The following is a 21,224-nucleotide window of genomic DNA, read 5'->3' as shown; positions in this document are numbered from 1 at the left end:
TTTCTGGTGATGTAAAGGCTGCGTAGGAGGGAGATAGCTAGGAGGTAGCTAGTTACTTGAGCCACATTCCTGGGAGGCGGCTAAAGTGGGTATGCTTGATCACTGCTCTTCTCAATTTTTCTGCTCAGTATTAGCAGTGCTAATCTACTGCAGTGCACAGAGCTCCCATGCAGAATGGAAGGAATTTAGCACAAAACTGCTAACACCAATTAATACCTTTGCATCATGCTGTCAAGGGCCACGGCCAAGCAGAATTCCTGTCAAGGAAGCTGCTGGGAGGCTGCTGTGACCAGCAGGAAACAGGAACTCAGAAACCTGCCTCTTTTCCCTGATTTACTACATTAATGGTTTGCTTTACCTTCTCCTGAAAGAGCACCTTCTGAAGCTCAAAGAGTTTTGGGTTTTTCAATTATTTCGATTTTTTTTTCTTTTTAATTTTTTCTATTCCACCTTCATGCTTTTCTTATCGCAAAAGCCCTTGGCCACTCTTTATTGAGCAGACATGGCAAGAAAATAAACCCCTTGCTGTGCCTCATCCAAGCAAAGAATTTGCTCATTTGTGACAAAGTAGCCTGAGGGGTGAAGAGAGGGTAGCTGAGCCCTGTCTAAGCAAGCCTGGGCCTGTGGTCTAAATCCTTTTGGAATAACACAGAGAATGTGATTCAGTGATCCAAACAAATACATCCATGTCATTTTAGACACCCTAGAGTATTTTGTCCGGCCTCCAGCTACTGTTCCAGCAGCCTGTGAATCTCCCACTTAGATTTCTTGAATATCTTGAAACATGTTATGCTTCTTCTAGAGGGCAGGAGTACTAGAATTAGGCAACTGGGCTTTCTGCTGCTATGATAAGTTGTAATTTATTACAAATTCAGTTGTAAGGACTGTAAACCCTAAGATTACAATAATGTCAGCTTCATTAGTTGAACTATGAGCTGTGCACGTGACAATTTCTGTATCTATGATTAGTTAGGAGGTCAGATCCTCAGCATGCTCTCTGAGAAACACTTAAATGAATGCTTTTAGTCCCCAGTTCATGCAAACCCGGGAATAATTGCAGGCTACGAAATCAGATCAGCAGTTACTCACTATGTCCCACATGAAGTTAGTCAGCCAGTAGACCACAGGGCTCACACCACTGACAAACTGTAGATGCTTCGCTTTTGTTACACGTTCTTGAATAAGGTATAAAACAAAACTAGCTGGTATAAAGGACATGGCAAAAATCACACAGATGGCAACAACAGCATCCACTGAAGTGGTCAACCTAAAACAGAGCACAAGAAGGGACTGTAAGCAAGGGAATGGACAACACAACACTATATTAGCATTTGGGGAATCTGAAGGGAATTTTAAGATCTAGAAGCAGCAAGGTTATTTTTTAAGTAGAAGACTTTTCCAATTTCAAAATGTGCTCGTTTATTTTCCCAAGTTGTGTTGTGGACTGTGTCTAACAAATACAGATGTTCGTGGCACCATTCCCTGATTTTCACTTGCTCTCATTCTCTGGAACAGTTAAACTCCATATATATCACAGTTAGACAGCCTTTCCTGTATGGTGTGTCTCAAACTAGACATTAAGACACAATAGTCGGAGTGCTCTGGGAGCTGGGAAAAGAGAGACTCAAACAAGCAAGTTGCAGACAGCAAGATGAAGCGCAGATCTTGCCTGTGTGCTAAGGCAGAAATTTTCAGGTTCACTAATTTCTGAACTTAATAGGAGACATGAGTGGGAAGTCACATCTTCTTAGGGGTGTCTTTTTCAAGAAATTATGGCTTTTAGATTCTGGAATACATCAGAAAGGGAAAGGCCTCAATGTTCTGTCAATTGAAATATTTCTCCTCAGAGTGTGAGTACACTGGAGGTGGTACGCTGCCAGGAGAGGGAGGGGTAAAAGCCAGCAGCAGAGCACAGGCAGACTTACACAGTGACTTCAGAGAGTTGCTCCTTAGTGAGGTTCAGAGGGTGGTTTACAGCAGTGATCCCGTATTCCTCAGGGGCTTGGCCAGTCCGCAGGCTAGCTCTAAGGATTGCGTTATTGGCTACATTAAGGAAAATAACCATAGCATGCCAGCCTTTATTGTTAAACCACACCTAAAAGAGTCAGAAAACAGATATTCATTTAAGAAGCCTTCACCAATAACCCTCCGTTGCAGGAGAAAGTTGGCTGCCTTTTGTCTCCTTTGGTGGGCATTGTCAGCAGGGATTCATAGCTCCTAGGCACAGTCCAGCAGGAGGAGCTCACATACTATGCTTTTAAGAGTTGGACAACCACTGCCAAGGGATTTTATAGAAGCGCATTTTAAAATTTAGCAGAATGTGTCCTACTCTGAAGTATTCAGGACAGCAAGAAGTACTAAGAACACGGTTAAAAAAAATCTCACATTAGAAATTCCTTCGCATTAACACTGTATCCCGTATTACTTATTATAAGTATAGTATTTCAGCTCTTCTTAATCTGAAAATGCCACTAGAAATATTCTCACAATTTGAAGTCTATGTCAAGAAAGACTGTGAGTTAGCAGACTACTTCCAGCAAATACCTTAATATTATCTTCAGTTTCCATGTATTTAAGAAAATTAGAAATTTCTTTAGCAGCAGCCAGTGAAGTTTGTCCCTAAAATAAAAAGAAAAGGCTAAAGATCAGCTGTCAGGGTAAAATCCGATGCTGCAGGTTTTCAGCTTTGTAACAATTCTTTAGGAAAGGGACAAAAAACCCATAAAAATCTTGCTTACTCCTGTCACATTCATCATTCGGCCAAGATCACTTAAAAAATTGACAACTTGATCTCCAGAAACATGAAGGACAGGGAGCCTTCCTCCTATAGAAATTCCTCCATATCTAACAAAGAGAACAGTATCATCAGTCACTTGTACCACAGACCCAAAACTCCATACATTGATGGAAATACTAAAAATCCACTTAATGTGAGTTTGATTTCTATACGTCATATAATTCACGTATAAAAATCTCCATTCTTTTCTAACAAGTTGTATTAGGTCTTCATAGGGTTTACAAATACCAGCAGTTCTATCAGTTTCTGAGGGCTTCATGCCAGGATTCTGAGAAAATTATTATTTAGATAGGAGATCTGGAGAAAAGAGTTATTTTTACAGTGCAAAGTCTTCAAATCAAGATAATTGAAATATAACTGTTTGGACAGCCTGGAGGACTGAGGACAGCATGGACCTCAGTTAAAATTTCAGTTGCCCTGAGAGGAGCAGGTATTCACCAATGCTGCTGCCAGCCAGTACTCCATTAGGATAAATAATATTGCATGGGATGAACTAAATTCTAATCCCATAAAAGTAATGTTTGCACATGAATAAGCAGATATTCCGTGAAGGAAGCCAGCCATCCAGCTGCTACCTTTGAAGTAAATCCCTACTGCTGATGAAAAACTAAGTAAGTATGTTCTTCTGGCCAATCAGTCATCTTCCTAAGCTTAGTATCGGCAGTGTAGACATCACACTGGGGTTAGCTGCCTCTATGTAAGCGTGGAGCACTAGTGGACTACTGCACATGTTCAGAGCGGGGATGAGGAGTTGTGGTTGTTACTTCTGTATGTGATAGGCTGGTGTCTAGGTTTCATCTTACCCAGGTCCTTTTTTTGGAGGGTTCATATTTTTCTGCTGCATTTTGAAAGAGCTGTGTCAGAGCACTATGGCAACGTAGTGCTGTATTGTATTGCAACTTTCCATCACTCAGATCCCATTAGTTTGACTCTTCTTGATAATAAACCCGCGATTGATCCATTGTGGGCCTCTGCCCTCCACCCTTGTGGGGGTAGTCCAAACAAATATAACCCCTTGTTATTATAAAACCCTTGATGACCCCCCAACCTATTTCCCACTGAAGCCACCTTTGTTCTATACTATCTGCCACAATTCCCGTTGTCTATTCAGAGAAACATTGTGAGGCTCCACAGTTAAACAGAAATTCATCGTTCCTTTATTTACCACCATAATCTGTGAATTGGTTTCTTACCTTTGCTCATTGACCCAGTATTTGCTCTTCAAGCTGAAACAGACAAAGAGAATCCTGTCTCTTAATGCACTGAACCAAAGTCAATGGTATTGTCAGGCTTAAATGGAAATTAAAGGTGAACTCCTATGCTTTGCAGATCTCCAGTTTCCTCTAGAAACCTTTTTTGTTTGTTTGTTTTGCGGTGGGTTGTTGGGTTGTTTGTTTGTTTTATTCGCTTTCTTTTTTTAATTGCTGCTGATTACTTTGAGTTGTGGCGTTGTCAGGACTTTTGGTGTTCCCTGCAGTGGCTTCTTGCTGTTTGGTTTTGGGTTTTTTTTTGTTTGTTTTCTGGCACGATTCATCTCCAGCTCATACAGAAACAAGCAACATTTCTGAAGTGACACATACTGGCTCTATCCTAAATCCATAATGAATTTATTTTAAAAGATGTATCTAAAGCAATTATGACATGTGCTAAGAGGAATCAGCCAAAGGCAGCCAGCACATAGGTAATATAACGGAAATTTCAAGAACTCTGCTGAGAATTGAAAAGGTAGCAAGGCCTGAATCAGAAATAACAGGCAATGGACACTGCACAGCTATTTCCATGCACAACACCCATGCAAGCTGAGGAGCTACCAGTAGGACAGATGTATCTATGTAACATTGTCCTTTGTCTCTTTAGGACTTCTGGGAAGCAAGTGATAACTAACTCAGGCAGATGGTCATGCTGGTGTGGCTTCAGTTCTTCAAGGACACGAACTGGTATCTCTGCAAGGCAGTTCACCACAGTGTGCAGAGTCACCAGTTTTCTCACCATTAACACAGTTACTATTAACATGGCATTCCATCAACATTGAAACTTAGCTCTGCTTATACAGGAGTACCCAATTATACAAATAGGTATAATTAAAACAAGTTAACTCCCCTAAAATGATCATCTCCTATTCTTACATCAGGCATACAGACATGATACTCAAGTCTACACAATACTGTAGCACATCAGGTGCTATGTTATTATTAAATGAGAATTTCATGGCCAGGTATAAAATAACTGCACGTGAAAAACAAAAAGAGATTCATCCCTACCTCCCTTTTATCAGAGTGGGATATGTTTTCACCAGAAAATCTGAAATATTTCTGTGGGTCAGATCTTGAAGAATTTCTGTGCTGTGCTGCACTCTCTGGAAAAAAAAAGAAAACCTAATCAATTACAGTAAACTTTACAATCTTTAAAGCTATTAAATAAGTGTTTGTCAGGAAAACAGCAAAAGTAGCTTTGATTCAGAGGAATTGCTGAGGTTCAGAGTAACACTGAAATGAGAGTGGCTCATTCATTTTCTAGCCCAAACATCCTTACTTTACTAAGTAACAGAAGAAATCATGAAATCACAGAAATTTGTGATGCCTGACACAAAATAGTTGCATTTCACTCTGAAATTTGACCCGAGTTATTTACAACAAAGGTCAGGGCTGCCCAAGGCTTTTTTCATTACTGTGAAAGAAGGAAACTTTTCAACTAAATTGAGGTCCCAGTGAAGATAAGGTAGTTTTCTATGATTTTGCAAGTTGAAAAAAAAATTAGTAGGAAAACTTCACCTTCACTAGCATGTTAAATACTTTGAATGAAAATTACTGGTTTTTTGTAATGAAAATGATGCCACATGACGCCTTTGTGAATCTTTTGTTAACATAGGGTCCCTGTGAAACACAAGACCTCAAACTTGCTGAGTTCATCCTAAGGTAGAATATACTTAAGAAGGTTCCTGGGCAGTTTGAGAGGGCAAAGCTTGCAACCTGAAACAACCTAGTAACGACCTAGAAAGTAAGTCTAATGAACTTTCCAGACGTTCTTACATTTGTCCACAGAGAGGCAGCACTGGATGACACAGAAGATACATTACGGATGTCTAGCTGATTCTAGACACTACACAGGTAGCATCCTCATAGTGCCTTCATTAATGAGCTGTCTGTGCTCAGACATACTTCACAATTATTTACATGCTGTTGCTTCCCTGGGGACTCAAATGTGAATTGTTTCTTCCTGACAAGTTATACAAAATTATCATATCCTGCAAAATTATCAGGATAATATTAAAATAAATGCATTTCCCTTAGAGGACTAGAATCATCACAAACAAACAAACAAAAATTTTGCATCCTACTTGGATTTGAAGTTTTAGACTAGATTTTCCTCTCAAATACGCTAGCATGCAATTAGCAAAATTCAACTTTGGCTGTCCACCAGACAGGGATTACTTGGAAATGAGAAATAACTTGGGATGCTGTGAATCAGGTCAGAATATAACCTCTTCATTAATTTATTTTTTTGCTTCATAGACAGGAATTCTACAGATATTTAAAACAAATTTGCTTTGTCGTTTTGTAAATAGTGACAGAGAAAGCAAAGCAAGATGAATTGGTATTTTTAAGAGATCGTGTCATGGATTTGGATTCAGATTAAGCTTGTGACATTAGTGTTAAAACTAGAACTATTTCAGTCATTTGGCTCATGTGTGCAGCCTGGCAAACAACAATATTGAAGTTGAACGGTGTGCGTAGTGAGACATTAAATTAGTGAGCTATTACTCTGAGAGTGGCTGTAGTTCTGTTTTCTTTAACTTGTTAGGAAAACATTTAGAAGATGTAAACACTAACAAGCTATAATTTTCCTTTACTTTTTGAAAGAGCAAGCACATTTTATAAAGGGCACTACTAAGGTTATTCATTGATAGGAACAGGTGGGAATGTAGCGCTCATCTCTTCTCCATACAGCATCTGTGGTTATTAAATTACCCATCTTCATGTACATGCATACAAACATGCATTTTGCTAGCTTAGAACTTTCTTTCTAGAAATGGAACCAAAAGACATGTAAAAAAGTAATTATTTGGGGTTGACTCAATACTATTTTTTCCAGTTTTCATGAGATGACCCTACTCCATGACTTTCAAAATCATGACATTTTTTTATTCCTTCCCTCCTATTTTCTTTCTCCTTCTTCTTCTTCCCATCTATAAAGAAAGGCAATCTTCTAAATAGAATTGTTTTTGAGGCAGGGAAAAAAAATATATTTGATACATTGGTAATATTTTTTCTGATTTTTTCTGTATGAAAAGTTTGAACTTTGGATGAAAATAGTAATCAAATTTCATTTAAGTGTACAAGCTTTTCCAATGCCTCTGAAACTGATTTCCAAATTCCAGCAATTCTTGCTCCCTTAAAAAAAACGTATTCCATTCCTTCAATGTATGCTGGCATGGCGAAGTACTTACACACTAATACCTTTTCCAGCACTTGCCATGAAACTTCTCTACAAAGATTTGTGTCACAGGGACACTACCTGGGGTGGTGGGAGGCCTCCTGCACCTGCAGGGCATTCTGGCAGCATAGTGAGTTTCTTTTGAGTACTGCACTTGCAGGAAGGTGAAGGATTGTCAGGGCTCCACTTGTGGCTCAGCAGGAGGCTGCTTAGGTTAGGATGAACAGCAGGTGTGATCCAGGCAGTTGGCATGTTATAGCACGGGTAGTTCCTGTGTAGAGGAACAGATGCTTTAAGCTGTGCAGAGATACAGTTCATGAGAGCTCACAAATCCACAAAATCACAAACATCTCAGCAGACATTGTCCTCTCAGCCCTTATCCTGTGATTTATGAATACTAAGAACATCTTAGAGTACCTGGTAAACATGAATAAATATAATCTCCCTCCACATCTCTGCCAAGTCTACTGTCTTAAGCTTGGAGATAGGACACTGAAGGAACAAGGGGAATTTGTTTGGCCCATTAGTACCTATGAAATCTGCAGCGGACACATATCTTTTGTTAAGAAACTATTCGTTTCCTTGCTCATGGAGTATCTTTTCTCTCTTTACTTTTTAAAGTTTCCTCTTTGTTCCTGCTATACCAGGCAGAGGAGAGGAATGGGAAGAGAGAGGACAGACAGAAGAATCAAGTTGCTGGATATCCTCACTGTGAGAGAGGCAGGAGAAAAGGAACAAATTGCAAAGCATAACATGCCAGTGACAAATGCCTTCAAAAGAGGACTCACAGGCAGGGTAAGTGGGTAGGAAAGCAAGTGTTAATGACGTCGTCCTCCAGAGCGAGAATGGCTTCAAATCATAGAGACTGATACTTCACAATCTCAGCAATTGCTGAAGGTATTGCTTCCAAACACACCAGTGGGAACAGGAAGAATCTGAGGGGACTCGCATGTGGAAAGTGCCAGGGACGCTGTGAAGATTTGGGTGTGAGCCCACTGGCCTACTGACATACATTACAAGATTGCTTAATACAGGGCTACATGAGCTGGCTTCCAGCTAGTCACATTGAGCACCGTGAATCATTCTTAATCCAGTGGCATTGTTGCCTTGCTATTTGTTACTTTTGACCTGATATTAGATATTATCGCCAACAATATATGTGAAGCATTGGCTTTAGTGAAAAGCCAAGCCAATTCATTCTCGTTTCACTACTCAAGTTCCACTGGTAATAGCATGCTAGAATCTCAGTCAAGACAGATTAGCTAGCAACTTACAGAAGAGGCTGATTCTTCATACAGCGATTTCCAAATCCTGGTTTATTCAAGAAAGCATCAGTCAGGGAGACCATCTGCTCACTGCCAGGACGCTCATTGCTAAGGGAATAAAATAGGACCTTCTCTATGAAAATTTTTTTCAAAGTATTGTACTGGAATACACATAGCGGCTGGTGAAGGACAGTCATATGGCAGAACCAACTGCCCCCCTCCAAATGCTGATAATTCAATTATTTTATTCATTAATGCAAAAACCCAGAACTTTCCAAGACAGTTAATATGCTAAAGCAATGGTTCTTTTCTCCTAATATTAAAGCATGGCTTCTGACATAGTTCTATAGCAATATTCTACAAAAAGGCTCAAATCCACATTTCTACCCTCTCAGCCCTGTCACACTCAGTAATAATCATAAGATGAAAAACATATTCTGCATTTTCATTTGCTGAGGCTAAAGGTACAGTGCTGCTAATAGTGAAATGCCTGCAATTAACAACCTAATAACATTAGATTACAAAATATTGCTAGTGCCTAGTGTTATACAAGTATGATTATCAAACTGTGCTCCATACACTACCGTGTGTAAATTAAAGTTTCATATAAATTTTTAGTATGAAACTCAAGGAAAATACTTCAAAATTATTGCCTTCAGTTTTGCTGCTTTCTGATAGTTGCGATCCAGTCTAGACTTAAGCATTGTTTATACTTTTCCTCTGTATTGCATGTGTTTTGACTTGGTCAAAGTTCAGTTTTAGAATACATGGAAGGGAAGGTGAAGCAAGTGTTCAGGACAGACAGAGCAACTGTGCAGTGACCTGGAGAGAATAGGACTGAAGCTTCTATGAAGAATGAAAGAAGACAAAGTGCTAGTAGACAAAAAAAAAAAAAATTTAGACCCAGCCAAAGGATACTGTGTGTGGGGAGAAACTGCTAAGCAGCAGCATTAATAAAACCAAAGAGTTTCTGCTTTCATCTTCTTTCTCTAACTTTGCCCAAATACTGCATTAACTATAAATCAATCTACCACAGGTCAGCAGACAGGCTTGAATCTCACTGTTCTCCAAGATTATGAATATAGGAATAGTTCAACGGCATATCAGAAACAGTCAGATTTCTTACTGTCCTGGATCTCCTGTTAGGCAGGATATGTGACTTTGTGAGTGTTGAGGTCATGAGTTCAGGTAGGAAGAGGGGAATACCAAAGATAGCAAGATATTTGAAGGATTATTGGTTAAACATACTAGCAGCTGTATTCTCCACTTGCACCAATTTCCTGCTATTTTAAATCTGATGATTCCAGTGGAGTTAATCCTTTTTCACACCACATAGAGTGAGAAAAGCCCAGTAAGACAGGGCCCCATGATCCTACATGCTAGGGAAGAAAGGGTGTATATATGACAAATGTATTTTTATTCAGTGATTCCTCTTACCTGAAGAAAGTAAACTGTTGTCCATAGATCCAAGGGTGTAAGGTTAAGGCGGGATATTCTCCAAATGGAGGAATAATGACTGTAAGTACTAAAGACAGCAACACAAAACTAGCAGGGAGAACAATCTGCAGGGAACATGAGAACATCACACTAGGTTATTAGATATATGTTGTAGAGCAACATTGTACACCCCTCATAATATATACATAAACAAAAGAGGGTCAGCAGGAGCACAAAGATCAGATCTGGTTTAGCTCCTGAACACCAACAATTTAATTTCCAGTGCTTTCAGTTAAGATTCTGGTTGCCACAGAACTTTATTATGTTAAAAATAAAATGCTGGGCTAGTACTGATCGAATCGTGAACTTGATCTGGGTGATAAACTCCAGGCAGAAAGAAATAGAATAAGAGGCGTAAGAGTTGAAATCTTAATTAGAACAGTCAGGGACACTGTTATCCATTTGCAGCACCTGTGTTGCTTTGCATAGAGACATTGCTGGGAAAGACAGCATTGAGAATGTTGTGGGAAAGAGTCAAGAACAGCAAAAGTAAGTCAATACCTGGGCTAGAAAGTCCTTGTGGCTGCGAGAGGCATGGTGAAACCGTTTGATGAGCAGTGCTTTGATCTGCTGATGTACAAGCTGAAAACCTTTGTACTGTCGGGACCCTTTGCCTTCATTTTGATCTCCTGCTATGCCTACTGGCATTCGAGAAGTGTCATTAGTTTTCAGTGCGGTTTGTTCAGCTGGTTTGTTCTCAGTAGAAGTTTTGCCAAGAGTAGAACAATTTTCTTGAGTGTCTCCTAGTTTAAGATGAAAATAGGCAGAGAAGACACTTTATCCTCCATACCTGAAGGTAGCATAAACATTTTAATGAGCTCTGGATTTTACAAACCGTATATATCACATCACCAGATTGCTTTAATTACAACTGTTGCGCTGTGGCTGTATCTAGTGGCAGCATATAGGTTAACACTCCTCTTACTCAGCAGGATTAACAAGTTAATCATGTATGTAGTTTATGGAATAATGGGTCAGCAAAGTACTTTTATAAAACTACTAAAACCATTGACATCTAGGGGCTTGACACTCCACTTTTATTTACATAGTTAAGAACCTCATCCAACCTAAATAAAAGTCTTTCTGCTGACTTCATCTTGTTTCTCAGATATCATGTCAGGCCCTAAAAACAGATATTTGCTGACCAAATTTATTTTGGCAAGAACACCATACAAAGACTGAAAAGTCTGGAGGCTCTTCTTTACTTGGTGTTCAGAATTAAGAACAGTCCCAAGAAAAGTTTATCAATCAAATACTGATTCATGGATCTATACCTGCTTGTTGCATTCCAGGGTCAGCTTCTGCTGTGGCCTTTAGGAAAACCTGCCAGAGGCAAATACATTTCCTGGTTAGGAACAGAACAGGTATGATAACCTGACCTCTGGAACATGATACATCATCCTTTAATGTAACAGAAAAAAATGTAGATACCTTTTCAGTACTCCTGCTTATTACACAATCAGAGATCTCTTATGAAATATCTCAAAAAATAAAGAAAGGAACAAACTACGATACAAAGACAGATTTCAGGCTAACTGGCCATGCTCCACTATGCTAACATGAACTAAGGCTTGGATCCTTTCTTTACACCCATCCCAAAGACTTTCTGAGTGTGCCACCGTGTATGTGACTAGATTTTGAAGGGGATTTTAGGAATTAGTAAGATTACATGTTTAAGAACAGGAACTGTTTCAGAAAACATTTTGGGGACTAATGGCTAGATCAGCAGATATTTTGATCTGTCTGTTACCTCTTCAAGTGGTGTGTCTGAAACTCCAAAACTGCTGAGTCCCAGGTCATCCAATGTTTCCTCCAGTTCTCTGAAGAGACTGGCATAAGATCGCTGTTTAAAGTGTTTGTTAGGCAAAAGGTAAATGAGTTCCTGACCAATGCTTTCAATTAATTTTGCTTCTGGGATATGATGATGAATTACTTCTGCTAGCTCATTCAGATCTCCTGTGAAAAGTCAAAACAGTGTTCAAAGAATGAATATTTAACCATGCTAAGCATGATTTCAAAAGCTGTTGTTTGCACTACGCAAAAGGGGACTGCTCTATTACATAACCCAGATATTTCAGTTTATTCTGTCTTAGACTGGGCTATGTTGCTAATTATGCCCTGGAACTAGGTAGCAGGAAACTATTTCAGGTCTGTTACTAAAGCACAGCAAAATCTTTAGGAATATCTACTTAAGTTCTCCTGTGTAGAAAAGCCAAAACGACTTTTTCTGAGAAAGCCAGTTTTCTTTGCTCTAGATACGCTTCAGTTTTCATTAAGAAATTACACATTTTGGTGCAGAGTAGTTCAAAAGTCAGTCTATACTGCTAAAGCACACAAACTTCCAGTTCATCATCTCTAGTTGAGACCACATATACATCAAAGAGGGGCAATGGTAAGCAAAACCACAAAGAAACCTTATCAAATTCATGTTACAATACAATACAGATGTTAGACACAAGTACTGAAGAAGTGGGCCTCAGCAGCATTGATCTATAAAATGAGACTGCAGCATAACAGGAGACATAGCTATATGCTGGAATGCAGAACCATCCCACCTCTTACCATCCAGTTCCTGCTCTGGAGCTCCTTCTTTGTCCCTATGTGCACAGCTGGAACAGGAGCAGGAGCACTGAGATCCACAGCTACAAAGCGACTAGCATTGACAAGCAACAGATACAAAGATGAAAGTGCTTCAGATACATGCAAAACAGGATGTAAGGGTTGTCAGCCTTTGAACAGCTTGAGTCAGTGAAAAATATGTCATATCTGGAGCATCTTGAACATACTATACTGAAAGTCATATAAGGCCTGGATTTAGCAATGCAGAAAACGTAAATCCACCTGCACAAAGCATATCTGTCAGTTCTAAATTGCATGCAAAATACCTAGGAAAACGCGATTAGCAGTGGCCATGAGCATACAGATCATGTTACCGCTAAGACTGGAAGCACTGCTAACAGCAGAAAGAATCCAGATCCCTACTTCTCAAGTTGTGTTAAGCTGGTTTAGCTATGGATAAATGTAGACTCTTCTGGTGTCTGAACTAGACTACACCGTGTTTACAACCAGTGTATTGCAAAAGCAAGCATCAGAAAGACCCATATTTGGACAAAGGCAACTTGATTGGTAAAAGTTTAGACATACTTAACTGATGAGAGTGAACTATAAACCACTGAGGACTTCATATCCAACTATTATTTTCACCTGTCTGACTGAATATATATTTATAAAACCAGAGAAGATTTTTTACAGAGAGACTCACGTATCCATGGAATTTCATGAGGTATCATCACATTTTCTTATTGCTTTCTTCATTTTGAAGTCAGTTTCGTACACAGCCTCAAGAAGCACTTAACTGCTGCTTTCTAATTTGGTGCAGCACATGAATACATGAAAATATTCTTCAGATTACATGTGCAGAGACGGAGCTACATACTTACTGTAGCCCTTCCAATTCTGGTGGTTTTCATCTTGCGAACAAGAGTGAGATAGAAGCCAGACCCAAAGCAATTCTTCAGGAAAACAGGAGAGCCAGAGCAGAAGAGTTTCCCTTGAGATATGATGGCTACTCTGTCTCCAAGGATGTCTGCCTCATCCATGTGATGGGTTGAGAGGATGATGGTTCTGCCTAGAGGAACAAGGAGGGATGTTTAAGGCATGGACTCTCTCTGGAACTCAAAACTGTGCTTAGTTTTTTGGCAATTAATGCAGGGTTTTCTCTGGACCAGAGCTAGGTCCCAGGTTTGACACATCCATAGGTATCTGTTCAAAGAATCTTGTTTGCTTGTATTCATATCACACTACTCATGACAGTTTACACAGCAGGCATATGCTGCATCTATGACAGGGCTTTTAGAACAAACCTAAAACTATTTCCACTCTCAAACCTGTTACCTGAGCGGTACTTCAGCAGAAGATCCCAGATAGATCGCCTGGAATACGGATCAACTCCAGAAGTGGGCTCATCCAAGACTACCACTTTTGCTTCACCCACAAAAGCAATGGCAACAGACAGTTTCCTTTGCATTCCACCTACCAGAGGACAGACACATCCAGGAGTCTGAGTTACATAAGTGGCAGGGATGTAACTAAAACTACTTTTCAGTGTGGGGACAAACTGATAGAAGTAAAACAAAACCCATCCTCAGACAAATACTTCTTCAAAGTTAAACCAACAGTGACATTTTTCTTCTGAAGTTCAGAACAGCTTGTTCAAAAATTTTATTTTTTTTTTAATATATTTTTCATCAATGTACGGCATTTTCTGCTTCTTACCAGAAGCAAAATCAGAAAGATATGAAATTTTCATGTTCTCATGTGAAACTATCTGACTTTTATAGTTGTAGTCAGGACAAAGTAGCATAAGACCACCTGGCTGTTTAACCAAATCAACTTTTTGTATCTGAAAGTGAAATGTGTTCAATACACTATGTGCATTCATACCTTTAGAATGAAAGAAATTACTCCTACCAAATAATACAGTATTATAGGATACTGATGCAAACAGTGGAGCAGCACAATAGTATAATATTTAATTTGTCTTGAAATAAGAGAACAGTGCATTTTAGTTTTTTTTCTTACATTGACAGATTTTTTTTTATATACTCATTTAGAAATAAGAGCTTTATGAGCTCTATTTGTACAGTCACATTTACTCTTTGAGAGTAAAGACCTTCCCAGTGCACAGTTATGTGTCAAAATATGGCCTCAAACAGGTAATTCAAACAATAATTGCCCAAAGACAAAGAAAACAATCTTAAAAGAATCCCATGGGCACCTGACAAATTCTGAGCCTCTTCATTCCTTTTATGGGCAAGGCCCATGTCTTCTAGCATTGTTTCCAACTCTTGCTCAGCTTCGTCCCTGGATCTCCCTTTCAGTTGAGAATAAAACAAGATGTGCTCTGCTACAGTAAGGCTGTGAAATCAGACAGAAAGGCACCAAGGCAATTTAAATGAACAAGCATATTTTTTCCCAAGAAGCAATAAATTCACTCTAGCTTTATCTTGCTAAAGGAAGAGGGTCTGCTTTACCCTAAATCCGGATACCAGATCTTCTTTGGGATCAACACACTTCACTCAGATGTCATAGGCTCTTTCTCTGCCTTTTCAAAGCAGAACCTGCTACTAAAGGAACAGGTATAGCAGGCATCAAGCTACACATTTATGGGAATAAAATGGGAGCTAATGAGAGTAACTGTATTAAGGAAGAGTCTGCTGTTGAGATGAACACAAACTGATGGCAGCAAAGCTGGAAATCACCTGAGAAGGTAGTAAACAGTCGATGGTAGTGCAAAAAGGGTACAAAAATATCCTACTACTGCAGTGTCAGCTCATATTTTTTTGCTTTAGGAGGCCTAAATCATAGTGCATGAATCCCCAGGCTGAACTCCTGCTAACCCACACCGCAACAGAAAAAACACCAACACCAAGAACACTTGTCGTTTTCCTTGGAAACATCTTTGTTCCCAGCTAAGCGATGCAGGAGATTTCTACTGGAGAGTGTTAAGAGCTGGAGAAGTGCCTCTGAGATACACCTACTGCCAGCACAGAGAAACAACACAGCCTTTGGGGTTGCATCAAGCATGAAGACTGGGACCCTTATTCTTAAAGCTAGCATGGAATGATACTTACTGATTGAATAAGATGTTGTACTGAGGGCACATGCCTAATCTGTGCCGAATGGAGTCCATGTGAGTCTGAATATCCAGGCCGCCAATCAGCACAGTTCCAGAAGTGGGTGGGAAGAGGCCTGTCAGTATCGACCTGGGAAAATAAAATGAGGAAATTCCCAGTTGCCTGTCTTTCTGTGCCAGACTAAGAAAATGCATGGTATGATTCCACTAGATGGAGCATGAGGACTTCTTACTATGGGCCTTGATGAAACAATTGCAGTAAAAAGCATACATATACATACTCTTGCTCTGCCACAGTAAGGATCTCGTGGATCTGCTAGCGTAATTTTTGATAAACCTGCCTGCATGGTTCTGGCCTGCATTAAAAAACTGTTTTAGTCAGCTACTCTGTTTCAGAGTAGTTTGTTCAGCATGTTACATCACCCCTATATACAAAAGGGTCTAAAATGAAGCTTACTAGGACCAAGATAAAGAATAATGGTCTGAGATTTTCAGCCATGCTGACTCATGCCCTACACCTTTATTTTCTGTAAAATAGAAGGGGGCCAAATGTTATGTTGCAACTGGGAGGAGCCTGTTACTAGATTTGGATGAAAAATAGATTTTTCAGTTCTGAAAATTTGAAAGCAATGGAAATTTTTGTTTTTGTCAGGAGAATAGAAAAACAAATTTACAAAACATTTCAGCAGATTAGAATGCTTTTATTTTGGGTCAAGCATTTCTTGTGGAACAACTAAAAAAATTAAAAGGCAATTTAAAGTGCATTTGAAATAAGAGCCTTTTTTAATTAAAAAACCTAAAGTGTTCTGCTGGGAAACATAATGAAACACTTCAGTTCTCTCAACATTTGTTGAACTTGTCAAAGACTCAGGAAATGTTTTGTTCACCAGTTAATCCTATTTTGCCAAATAAAGTTCCGTATAAAGAAAATTAAACATTCCTAAAGTCCAGCTTCCTGAGACGCTAGCGTTCTAGGACTAGAGAAACATTTTAATCTGGACATGGATCTTGTATGTATGTAACCATTTTGTCTGAAGAGGGCCTATATTTTATACCCCTTTGCACACAGACAAAAAAATGTGACTGATTTAAAGCCAGTTAGACAGAGAAACCAAGAACACGAGGAATGTGGTGGCTTTCAAATCTTCAGCTCTTCAGCCAGAAGATCCACCTCCCTCTTCACTTACTGGGAATTCGGTCATGGGAAATGAATTCTGGGGGAGAGAATTGCTTCCTTCTCTCTAGACTTTCACTTGTTTTTGTCATGCATTGCCTTCCTCCCAGGGCTTTAGCTAATCCAGGATATTTTCTCTTTGCCTAGGGGAAAGGATTTCCATGTCTGGAAAAAGCTTGATGTTGTGTGTCAAGCTAGCTGCTAGGGTGGCAGAGGGACAAGGGAAGAGTGAAAAGAGAAGACTGCTCCTTGGGACAGAACAATAGAGCACTGGCCAGATTTGCTGCTTCTAAAATACACACTTACATGGTGGTTGTCTTTCCTGCTCCATTGTGGCCAAGGAAGGCTGTGATCTGGCCCTCGTAAAAAGTAATGTTCATCCCATCTACTGCTGGCTTGGGCCTGTTTGCAAAAATCTTCACCAGGTTCTGAACGCACACTCCTGGAATCAGTCCTGTTGGCTCAGGCTCAAAGAACGTATTTACTTGAAAGGCAAGAATTCAAGAACGAAAAAGGAATAAAAGCGCACGTTTTAATCCCAGTTCTGATGACAACACATCAATAAGTGCAGAAGCAACAGCACATACCCAATAAAATACAGCATCGTGGGCCAGGGCCATGTTCTCTGGTCACACCAGTACCAAACTGAGGCAAGATATCTAACCGAGTGCAATTTATTTAGATTGACCCATGTATCAATGACAGGAGAAGCGGAGACCAGAACTGCAGTGGTCTGTGGAGAGGTAACTCATTTTATCAGGTGAAGCTGAACATGCTTTCTGTTTTCATTGTGTAGCAGGAAGATTATTTGGGATTGTTGTCTGTAGATACTTAGGCTGAGAGATTACATTAAACACGCAGCAGGTAGCCTTTCTAGCCAGGATGAAATCTGCCATTCAAATCATCTGCCCAGCTGTGCATTCTTTTACCATGATGCTTTAAAAAAAAACAACAACATTTGCCTTTAATCTTAGTAGGTGAAATTTACCCCCTTGCTGAGGCCAGCTCAAGATTTAGGCAGTACCTAACATGAGCACTACATGGGATGGCTTTCTCGCAGGATTAAAAATGCATTATTGTAAATAGCACCATTAGGATGTTTTATTGCATCAGCTTCTAGACAAAACAAACTTCCTTTGAAGTAAATTAAGCCCTTGGGCAATGTGAATTATGGGAGTTGAGAAATTTAAACTAAAGACCCTGTCCACTTTTGTTTACACAGAATGCTTAAGGCTTTGTAAGGAGGCTTGTTTTGCAATTGCAGTTTACTTAAATTGTTCAGTACCCAGCAGGCCTGTGTGGAGAGCAGCCAATGCCATCTGGGTGAAACCAGCCCCACCTCCGTCAGTGGCTTGTATGACTGTCATTATAAACAATACTCAGGAAGAAGTCCCAAATATGTTGTACATGAGAGAGCTGTGTATACTATGAAGCAGCTGAAATAATTTATCTAGAATGGGTAGCTTTATTTTAAATAAAACTATGTTTATGCCAAACTTTTCTTTTGCTTTGTGAAGGAATCTATGTTTCCTTTTACCTTAACTGGGCCAAGTACAAACATCCCTGTATTTATAAAAGTTCACACGGAGTCTGGCTAGATAGTTCTGCATATACTGGCAATTGAGGTACCATCCGCAGTTTATAGGTATCATGAGATCAATTCATATTTGCCTGCAAGACTCACTGACAAGTTCTGAGGCAAATTCCCTGATGATCTCCGCCAGTATCTGCTTTGCGTCACCTGAAGTAGACTGGTGGAGGGTTGAGATCCCTTTTTTTTGTGATTCATGTTTCTCCATTCTGATCCTGAATAAGAGAGAACAGATCCCTCGGTACAATTTTGTGCCATTTAGGTCTTTCTTCAGAGGTGGCAGCATTTGTGGGGGATGTGGATGGGACTTTGGTGAGTGCCCTGCTTAAAGCGTATCAAGCAATTAGGAGAGATTTATAGAGTGTCTGCCCTGCTTTGCTAACCTGTGCTAGTATTGGACTGCATAGAGCCAAGCCATTAAAACTACACTCCATTTCCCATGCCATTACTCTTACATGAAGCGCTAGCTCTTACATGAAGCCATTTTAGAAACTCTGTCCTTGAACCATACCATGTCTGCTCTGGGCTACTCCACGTCTCCCACTTCCCGTGTGGCTGGCTGAAAGGGAAGGCAGGCTTTTCTGTGCAGTGACAGGCAAAGCCCTCCCTCTGTGGCCATGGAGCAGCTGGAACCTGGGAGCTGATGAGTACAGCACCACAAAGATAAGGCAGTACTAGGAGAAGATTGGCTGAAATAACCTTTGCCCTCTGCCTGTCTTTTTTCTTTTGAAGTCCTGTCCTGTTTCCATTCACCCTGAACGCATGTTTTCGGTGCCTACGTGAGGAGCTCCGATGACCCCACTTTTATCTTTAGCTTTTCAAGAGAGTCAGAGCGGGCCCAGAGCTGTCTGTAGCAGTTACTTTTGCTACAGAATCCACATGCATTCCTCTGAGCATCACATACAGAAAACTCCTGTCGATCCCCACAAAAGAAGACATTGGGACTTGAAAACAAGGCAGGTCATTCAGGAATTCTTAGGTGGTGGCTAATGTCAGCATCATAAAAGGCTGCGGACAGACACACAGAGTACTTCAGATAAATCCCTTTGAAACCAGCCTTTCCCTAAGGATGCGAGACTCACTAAAGATAGGCAAAAAACCCCACAAAACCCAACAGGGGGGATGGGAGGGGGTGGGGCTAGGAGGGAAGAACATTCCTCTCAGCATAAGTATTTTTATTGAAGTCATGGCTCTGTTTAATTCTAAGAAATGAATGTATGTGTCTCTGAGGCTTCCTTCAGCATGAACACTAACTTTCTATAGCAACAGCCTGCATTTGCACGATAAAAAACAAGTTGCAGAGTTCTTCTGGAAGGCAGCTCTCTTATGCATGGTGGCCAAAATATTCTAAGGGATTGTGAATGTAGAGGAATCAGTAAGAGGGCATTTGGGAGAGTCAGTGCTTCTCCTGAGCTTAGCTCTGGCAGTTGCATGCTATCCTCTGTAGCCTACTGGGCTGTTGTAGTTTGACTCCAATCATTCCTAGATCTAGTTTGTTAAGAAGTACAGTAAGTATAGTATCTCAGAAGTACTTAGGCTGCTTGCTTTCCTTACCATTAATTTCATCTTTGTCCTGGACATCTGTCTTAGACTTCCCCTCCTCACCATGTTCTCTTTCTCGTTTGTGTTTACATCGTTTGTTTTTACCATCCCTCTCCCCCTGGTTGTCACTCTTTTCTTCTGGCTTTTCAGGTTCTTCAGATGCCTTTGTTCCACTTTCATTTTTTGCCCCTTCCATGGCCTTCTGATCCACGCAGCCTTCTGACTCTGGACTTTTTTCTATACAAACCAAAAGTAACCAACATTTAATTGACCAAAATTTAATTTCCTCTTATCTCTAGAGGTGATTTGAGGAAAAGGAGGTAGTGCTAAGCATTGAGCTCTCCAAGAGTGTTAATCATCAGTGCTTTATTCAGGTTAGGAACACAGTATTCAAAGCCATCTAGCTTAAAATCTGCTTCACAGTGTCAGGAACAGATATTTAACGAAGATGACTGACGATTTTGCAATTATAGACTCAGAGTAGAAGATCCTAACTAGTACTAGGTACATGCTTTATATTTTGTCCATGAAGCTCTAGACCGAATTCTTCGTCACATGAAGAGAAAGGCCATACAAATGTTTCCCAGACTTACAGGGAGTGAGTCAAAGAAAAACAAAATGAAAAGGTTAAATGTGAAGCAAACTGCTAAACTGCTACTTAGATTAAGAGAGTAGCTCCAGGCAGGAGTGAGTTGGTCTTAACTTTTGTACAAGAGTTTCTGGCTTTCTAATTTGGTCTTAGACCTTGGTGCCACGAAGGAAAACAGTCACATAAAATCACTGATGGGGACAGGCTTGAAGCAGGAAGAACAGTGATATAAGAAGAGGGAGTCCCTGTAGGAACTGTTTACACAACACAAATTCAAGCTGGCAGCCTAGAGCGCAACTAGCACAATTGTAATTTATCAGATGGCCTAGGACTTAATTTTGTTGTGAAATTTCACCATAACTTTCTGCTATAAGAAATTTTTGCCCCTAAACCTGTATAAAAGTACCTGGTGCACAAATAGCAACATAAACAATTTAATTGCATCCTAAAAACCTAAAATGGCAATGCGGGGGATATAAAAGTGCACTGATAGAAGTAAATTTTAGAAGTACCAAGATAATTTACCAGTTTAGCTTCGTTTTCAGCTGTGCATTTACATTGTCTGACATTTTCTTATCCAGTTTTCTTCCTAACACATTAACCAGTTATGATAAATTAAGCAAATGCTTAGTATCACCCTTGAAGGAAAGATACGATTTGAGAAAAGTCCTACAGTTGTTCATGTAAACTGAGGCACTGG

The 21,224-nt window shown here is 39.9% G+C and overlaps 1 protein-coding gene across 1 annotated transcript in view; it reads right to left on the bottom strand.

Moving 5' to 3' along the window:
- The window catches only part of ABCA4 (ATP binding cassette subfamily A member 4), a 74,108-nt gene that overhangs the window by 12,353 nt on the left and 40,531 nt on the right, over positions 1 to 21,224 (bottom strand). The window contains exons 18-36 of the mRNA XM_054212611.1: positions 19,948 to 20,172; positions 17,109 to 17,286; positions 15,627 to 15,758; positions 14,771 to 14,910; positions 13,888 to 14,025; positions 13,434 to 13,621; positions 12,556 to 12,646; positions 11,744 to 11,949; positions 11,268 to 11,316; positions 10,495 to 10,736; positions 9,934 to 10,058; positions 8,506 to 8,604; positions 7,313 to 7,502; positions 5,059 to 5,153; positions 3,991 to 4,023; positions 2,739 to 2,844; positions 2,545 to 2,619; positions 1,926 to 2,095; positions 1,090 to 1,267 (exon numbers count right to left, since the gene is read on the bottom strand). Coding sequence (XP_054068586.1) covers positions 1,090 to 1,267; positions 1,926 to 2,095; positions 2,545 to 2,619; positions 2,739 to 2,844; positions 3,991 to 4,023; positions 5,059 to 5,153; positions 7,313 to 7,502; positions 8,506 to 8,604; positions 9,934 to 10,058; positions 10,495 to 10,736; positions 11,268 to 11,316; positions 11,744 to 11,949; positions 12,556 to 12,646; positions 13,434 to 13,621; positions 13,888 to 14,025; positions 14,771 to 14,910; positions 15,627 to 15,758; positions 17,109 to 17,286; positions 19,948 to 20,172 — 2,660 coding nt within the window. The remainder of the gene's footprint in view (positions 1 to 1,089; positions 1,268 to 1,925; positions 2,096 to 2,544; positions 2,620 to 2,738; positions 2,845 to 3,990; positions 4,024 to 5,058; positions 5,154 to 7,312; positions 7,503 to 8,505; positions 8,605 to 9,933; positions 10,059 to 10,494; positions 10,737 to 11,267; positions 11,317 to 11,743; positions 11,950 to 12,555; positions 12,647 to 13,433; positions 13,622 to 13,887; positions 14,026 to 14,770; positions 14,911 to 15,626; positions 15,759 to 17,108; positions 17,287 to 19,947; positions 20,173 to 21,224) is intronic.

This window comes from Rissa tridactyla, chromosome 8 (assembly GCF_028500815.1).
Source record: "Rissa tridactyla isolate bRisTri1 chromosome 8, bRisTri1.patW.cur.20221130, whole genome shotgun sequence".
In the NCBI taxonomy this organism is placed as follows: Eukaryota; Metazoa; Chordata; class Aves; order Charadriiformes; family Laridae; genus Rissa; species Rissa tridactyla.
The sequence above is the reverse complement of the archived record's forward strand: the minus strand, read 5'-3'. Positions and strand labels throughout refer to the sequence as shown.